General features: G+C 40.3%; 1 protein-coding gene across 2 annotated transcripts in view; it reads right to left on the bottom strand.

Annotated features, from left to right (window-relative positions):
• Positions 1-1394: 1394 nt before the first annotated feature.
• Positions 1395-7663, bottom strand: part of ap1ar (adaptor related protein complex 1 associated regulatory protein) — a 161925-nt gene continuing 155656 nt past the window's right edge. For both annotated transcript variants that reach the window (XM_085962222.1, XM_085962221.1), the window contains one exon: positions 1395-3584. In XM_085962222.1, coding sequence (XP_085818348.1) covers positions 3319-3584 — 266 coding nt within the window. In that variant the 3' untranslated portion in view covers positions 1395-3318. The remainder of the gene's footprint in view (positions 3585-7663) is intronic.

Here is a 7663-nt window from a genome sequence, read left to right as displayed (position 1 = left end):
AAAGGTTGGGCCTAAATCCTGGTGTGAGACAGCATTATAATGTTGAACAACACCCATGCGTTAAAATGATTAGTATGGCTTTAATATGTATGGAATGTATACTACTGTTTATGACAATTTTTAGGTGTAATGAAACCTCTAATTCGAAAACATGGGAAAGAAATATTCTTTCTGCGTAGGTCACGACAAGCCCGTGATAAGCGGGAACTGAAACAATGATAAAAATCTAACAACGAAGGACAATGTTCAAAGTGTATGAAGTGAATCAGACGGAAGATCTGACCGTCACTTCAGGAGCGACTGTAGGAAAGGGCTAACTTTGCCCCTTTGGACGTTACATTTAGATACTGCAAAGGCAGCAATGTGCAGAAACTTCGAGAAGCTTCGAGCAGGCCTTTGGTTCTCAAAACAATTGACTTGGAAAAACAGTGTTCGAGTCAGAAATCCTTGAGAAAGACAATTAAAATCCAGCACGTGGTTTCATACAAACAAGAGGCTACAGCAGATTTCACACGCTGGGTTCACACGGTGGAAAGGCTGCACCTGTGTTCACATAGTTTTGGCGGCCCAGCCAACCACCCATCATTAATTGATCCAACGGAGTGTTCAAAATGGGACCTCTCTTGACTTTAATTCACAGCCCAACTGGCAAAAATCACAAAAATGGGACATCATGGCAGATTCTTTATTGTAGTCAGAGGAACCTCAAGAAGCTTAGCCTAAAGGAAGGATATCTAGGAACAAGAAGAAACTTCAAGAGCTACGAGAGAGATTATCACTCTTTTGCCTTGATGCTGAGATCCTTGGTATGAAAGATTGTAAGCATTTATTGATTTGCTTGATGCTTGTGTAAACTGTTTTAATGCTGTGTGCAATGTTTAAATCATTAAAGGTAACTTTGATTAATCAATGTACAGAGCAGTGTGACTTTATTTGACTGACTACTGTCCAGGTTCACAAATCACTGGAACATCTGTATCCCTACACACCTCTGGACCCAAAATGCAAACAGAAAGCCAATTGCCACAACTGGCAGTGTATTTAAAAAGCAATGCACACTCCAATACCTTATGAGTTCATAATTGTCATAAGACCAATAGATTTCTTTGAGAGAATTGTTACATCATTACAAAACAAAATTAAAGCTTTCTTCCTGGAATGCGGTCATTTAAAAAAAGTTTTTGTATTTTCGTCTAAATGCACCTTTACATTTACTCTACATTAGTTTGCAATGCGATGAGTGTATTAGACTAAAAAGAATTCAAAATCACTTTTTGCAATATCACTTTTTGATGAGCCATTTGACAGTGCGGGGCTAAAACACAGTAAACAAAATCATTTGGTTTTGCTGAAACTGGGACAATGGAAGACAATGAATACAACCGAGTCCAAACAACAATTCAAAGTGGTGGACATTTTTAGTAAGAATGCATTGCAGCCTACAAGAGGCACCATTACATTTCAAAAGTGTTCCACCAGGCTGTTTACATTTATTAACTAACACATGATGGAAATAATCAAATGCGCAATGTAAATATGCTATTTGTGCCAATGATCAAGGCAGCAGGGATGAAACAAAACTGTATCAAAAAATATTGTACTATGATAAACTCTCAGGCCAACAGAGCAGCTCTGGTGGATTTTGAGCAAGTGTTTTTAGGAACTAAAGGATGGAGCTCCCTCAACTGCAGGCATGCGGTTACATATAATTTACAGCACAGAAACAGCACATTTGCCACAACTATGTTGGTGTTTCTGCTCCATCTGAGCCTCCTCCCACCTTACTTTATGTCATTCTATCAACATAGCCTTCTATTCCTTTCTCCCTCATGTACTTATTAGCTTCCCCTGGTTCTCCCACCATCTACTGCACTTTCAAGTGTAAAGAGTGAAACTTCTGGAGTTTTGACAGCACTTCTTTTTCACAGGTCTTGCAAGCTACTGCTCCCTTTGCTGTGCCACTGAACAAGCAGAATTGGTTTTGCATGTATTTATTCCACGTCCACAGTGAGTTTTTTCACATCAGCCTCAGTCAGGCTTATGGGGATGGGTGTCAGATGAGAAATACAAATCAGGAAAAGCATGGAGACTGTTACAGTGCAGCTCTCCCAAGACTTGATACCAGAGAATTTGCAAGATAAAAGGCCCATCAGCCTGCCTAAAAACAAATCAAAAAGTTGAAAATGCTTTTGGAGAACCAAAAAAAGATCTTCAATTTGTAGTTAACAGAAAATGCTGGAAATACTCGGCAGATCAGGCAGCATCTGTGGAAGTTCTGACGAGACGTTAACTCTTTCTCTCTCCACAGATGCTGCCTGACCTGCTGAGTATTTCCAGCATTTTCTGTTTTTATTTCAGATTTCCAGCATTTGCAGTATTTTGCTTTTCAATTTGTAGTAGCTGGACACTGATTTTTAGCTTACAACTTCACTATTTCCTTATAAAAACTACACAGAATTATTTTAATGTATTATAATTTCACAACATGTTTAAAATCAAACTGCAGAACTGGAAGCAATTTCCTGGTGAATTTTCTTGTGCTCAAAGTAACATGCCAGGGCTGGAGAATGGAACACTAAACGCTCAATACCGAAGTAGCAGGAAGAGACGGTGGCAAGAAATCAAAATAATTAACAAATATAGAAGTTGACATATCCATAGATCACTGAACCAAACTAATTTTACTTGACCTGCAATAATGGAATATTTATGTTTGAAGAAATAAAAACACGTAACAAACATATGTTGGAGAAATATGAGCTAACACTCAACTAATAACTCAATAAAAGAAATGATAGTACAACTTAATACAAACCGAGGCTCAGTTGTGTTATGCAAAGAAAAACAATTCAATCTCATAAGGCTTCATGATATTTACATATTAATGTAACAGTAGTTATCAAACCTGATCAATAAATCAATTTACTAATCCAGTGTATCCACTTATTTGTTGCTCCTTATACAACCAGAACAGCAGTGACTCATATAAAAATGAATACCTACAAACATGCATCTTGTAGCTAGAAAGTTTCATCAATTAAACTTCACATCACATTTTTTCCCTTTACAGCACAGCCTTTTTAATCAACACCCAAGGTAATGGCTTAAAAAATTCATTCATAAGCTGGAAGTTTACAAGAATTGCACTTAATTATAAATTGTATGTGCTAGCACGATACAAAGCAGTCGTGCTCTTTTGCAGTCTATGTAGTCAGACCATCACTCAAAAAGGTAAAACGTCCCAATAGAGTTGAAATACATTCTTACAACGTCTCCAAAAGTTTGGTCTCAACCAATCCACGTTACCTGGCAAGAACACTATCTACCCTGCTGATCACTGTCTGTATTTTTCACATCGCTAGGAGAGAGTTCTAAAACTGGGTTCACAAAACCTGCATATTCAGAATTCCCATTATCATCCATCTCAGCACTGACAAAATCATTTTCCCATTCTAGTCCAGTTGACTCATCTGATGCAGACAAGGGGTTACTCCCAGGTCTACGGCTGCTGTGCCTCAATGCTGCTTGGAGTATGTCTTCCTCTGTTCTAGAGCGCTCTCTCATCGGAATCATTCTGTTAATTCCTTGAATTAAAAAAAAAACAGGCATTTTGTTTTAACCCAGGGAGTAAAAAATTCGAGGATTAAGACTCTAAGTTTTTATAGTAAAGCAGGTACAGTGAGGAAATTATTTCCGACTTCATTCTCAGAGTAGGGATTAAATCCTACAATTTCAGTACTTAATGACAGAAAATGATTGTGTTCTTGTCACATAGTCTACAGCAACAACTAACATTTATATAGCACTTTTAACATAGTAATATGTCCAAGGCACTTCACAAGAGCGTTATCAGACAAAATATGACACCGAGCCACATAAGGAGATATTAGAATCGGTGACCAAAAGCTTGGTAGGTTTTAAGGAGTGTATTAAGGAAAGAGAGAGGTAGAGAGGTTTGGGGGGGGAATTCCAGAGTTTAGAGCCTAGACAACTGAAGGCACAGCCGTCAATGGTGGGGCGAAGGAAATCAGGGATGCACAAGAGGCCAGAATTGGAGGAAGGCCAGTGTTCTCGGAAGGTTCTAGGGCTAGAGGAGGTAGGGAGGGGTGAGGCCATGGAGGGATTTGAACACAAGGATGCGATTTTTAAATTTGAGGGGTTACTGGACTGGGAGTCAATGTAGATCAGTGAGCACAGGGATGATGGGTGAACGGGACTTGGTACAAGTGAGGTTCTGGGCAACACAGTTTCAGATGAGCAGTTTATGGAAGATGGACAATTGGAGACTGGCCGGGAGAGCGTTGGAATAGTCAAGTCTGGGGGTAACAAAAGCATAGATGAGGGTTTCAGCACCAGATGGGCTGAGGCAGGGGTGGAAACTGGCGATATTACAGGTTGGAAATAGGTGGTCTTGGAGAGGATATGGATGAGAAGCTCAGCTCTGGGTCAAATAAGATGGCGAGGTTGCAAACAGTCTGGTTCAGCCTCGATAGTGGTCAGGGAGGATGATAGAATCAATGGCTAGGGTACAGAGTTTGTGGCGGGGGGGCAAAGACAATAGCTTTGGTCTTTCCAATATTTAATTGGAGGAAATTTCTGCTCATCCAATACTGGACTCGGACAAGCAGTATGACAAATCATAAGCAGTGGAGGGGGTCGAGAGAGGTGATGCTGAGGTAGAGCTGGGCGTCGTCAGCATACATGTGGAATCTGGCAGTGTGTTTTTGGATGTCGTCAAGTGGCAGGATGTAGATGAGAAATAGGAGGTGGCCAAGGATAGATCTTTGATTAGTTAATCTAAATGAATCCAATCACTTCCAGAAATGATAAATTAACATATAACACCTATTGATTGATACAGTCATCATACACCAGACGAACAGAACAACCCATCAGCCAGTGAGTAAAATATCACCATCTGTAATTATACAGTGTCAAAGAGGTCATTGATAACAACGACGTGTATTTATACAGTGCCTTGAACATAGTAAAACATCTCAAGGCGCTTCACAGGAGCATTATAAAACAAAATTTGACACCGAGCTACATAAGGAGAAATGAGAGGTAGGTTTTAAAGAGTGTCTTAAAGGAGGAAAGAGAAGTAGAGAGGCAGAGAGGTTTAGGGAGGGAATTCCAGAGCCTAAGCAGCTGAAGGCACGGCCACCAATGGTTGAGTGATTAAAATCAGGGCTGGTCAAGTGGCCAGAATTAGAGAAGCTCCGCTATCTCGGGAGGAGGGGGAGGAGTTGTTGGGCCAGAGGAGATTACAGAGATAGGGAGGGGCGAGGCCATGGAGGGATTTGTAAACAAGGTTGAGATATGCATACGTTACAAGCTATATTTCTGGGAAAGGATATTTTTATTCCTGAGGCAGGCTGATCTTGATAGATGATCTTTGGGCTTCATTCCAGAGAACTTTAGTAAAAGCTCAGCAATTAATTTAAAAGACGTTTCACACAAAGGTAAAGCAAACAAGGATGTTTCAAGTGGTATTTCACCAAGTTGGAATGGCTTACACCATGTTGTTTGTTTCCCACCACTATGCTGGTAAAATAGCCAAGTCACTCACCTGATGCATATTACTTAATCACTGGCTTGTTCAGATGTAGTTCCTTTGTCTAGGTCTCTACTTCAATTACAACCGACTCACAGGCCACTTACACTTTATTATACATTAATGATGAACAACTATCTCTCCCAAATAACAACAGAAAATGCTGGAAAAACTCAGCAGGTCAGGCAACATCTGTGGAGAGAAATTTGAGTTGACGTTTCGGGTTTGACCCTTCTTCAAAAACTATCTCTCCCAAATGGCTATAGTTTAATTTGTTTACTGAGAAGCTTAGAAGTTGTCCGGTTAGATTACAGAACTGCATTCTTCTGCATCAAACTACATACTTGGGTAATTCCCCAGAGGCATTTACTGTAAATAATTTCATGCAGATTTCTACTGACCCAAATAAAGTAAAGTAGAGTTGTCAAACATGGGCATCTTTTATGTACAGTTGAATTAAAAAATTACACAGTATTCATAAATCCATAATTATAAAATCATTTTGCTCTCTGCATTTAATGTACTTAATGCTTTCTATTATTCAGATTTTCAGTGCTACACATTTTATCAAGTATGGATAATTTCCCTTAATTACACATACTTGCTTTATTCCTTGAACCAACATAAATGTTCCAACAACAACCTGCATTTATATACCACCTTTAACATAGTAGAACATCCCAAGGCACTTCACAGGAGCGTTATCAAACATTTGCTGCCAAGTCATATAGGGCAGATGATTGGTCAAAGAGGTAGGTTTTAAGGAGCATCTTAAGGAGGAGAGAGAGGTAGAGAGGCGGAGAGGTTTAGGGAGGGAATTCCAGAGATTAGAGCCAAGGCAGCTGAAAGCACGGCTGCCAATGGTGGAGCAATTAAAATAGGGGATGCTCACAAGGCCGGAATTGGATGAGGTTACAGAGATAGGGAGGGGTAAGGCCATGTAGGTTTTTGAAAACAAGGATGAGAATTTTAAAATTCTGAACTGGGAGCCAATGTAGGTCAGTGAGCACAGGGGTGATGCACAGCAAGTCACACCAAACAATTGTACAGTAAACATCTTCATGCACAATAGCCACCACCACCAATGGAAGTGTATAAAAAATGTTTTCCATAATTAAAACAAACCTCGTCATATAAAAATGTCTGCATAGATATATGTCATTAAAAGTATGTATCAGGGTTAGTGATCTACTGGGTTAAACCAGCACGTCAGTCAGGCCTTGATCAAGAATAATTGGGGCAAACATTACTCAGTTCAGTAAATCACAACTCCCTCATCATCTATCCTGTACATTTTCTTTATTAAAGTCATAATATTCTACAGGTTGACCGGCATGGTTTGAACTCCCATACTCGAGTTCCTATTCTCAGTTACAAAAGGTAAATCGTGCTTGACTAATCTACTGGAATTTTTTGAGGATGTAACTGGTAAAATAGATAAGGGAGAACCAGTGGATGTGGTGTATTTGGACTTTCAGAAGGCTTTCGATAAGGTCCCGCATAAGTAATTAGCATGTAATGTTAAGGCACATGGGATTGGGGGCAAGGTACTGACTTGGATAGAGAACTGGTTGGCAGTCAGGAAGCAAAGAGTTGGAATAAACGGATCTTTTTCCGTGTGGCAGGCAGTGACTAGTGGGGTACCGCAGGGATCGGTCCTAGGACCCCAGCTATTCACAATATAGATTAATGATCTAGATGAGGGAACTAGATGTAATATCTCCAAGTTTGCAGACGACACAAAGCTGGGTGGGCGTGTGTGCTGTGAGGAGGATGCCGAGAAACTCCAGTATGATTTGGACAGGTTGGGTGATTGGGCAGAAGCATGGCAGATGCAGTATAATGTGGATAAATGCGAGGTTATCCACTTTGGTGGCAAAAACAGGAAGGCAGATTATTATCTGAACAGCAATAGATTGGGAGAAGGGTAAGTGCAACGAGACCTGGGTGTCCTTGTGCACCAGTCGCTGAAGGTAAGCATGCAGGTGCAGCAGGCGGTTAAGAAGGCAAATGGTATGTTGGCCTTCGTAGCGAGAGGATTCAAGTACAGGAACAAGGATGTCTTGCTGCAGTTGTACAGGGCCTTGGTAAGACCACATCTTGAGTATT

Source organism: Somniosus microcephalus, chromosome 2 (genome assembly GCF_052327205.1).
Source record: "Somniosus microcephalus isolate GS21.2 chromosome 2, FLI_Smic_1.0, whole genome shotgun sequence".
In the NCBI taxonomy this organism is placed as follows: domain Eukaryota; kingdom Metazoa; phylum Chordata; class Chondrichthyes; order Squaliformes; family Somniosidae; genus Somniosus; species Somniosus microcephalus.
Note: the sequence above shows the minus strand (reverse complement) of the source record. Positions and strands in the feature narration are given on the sequence as shown.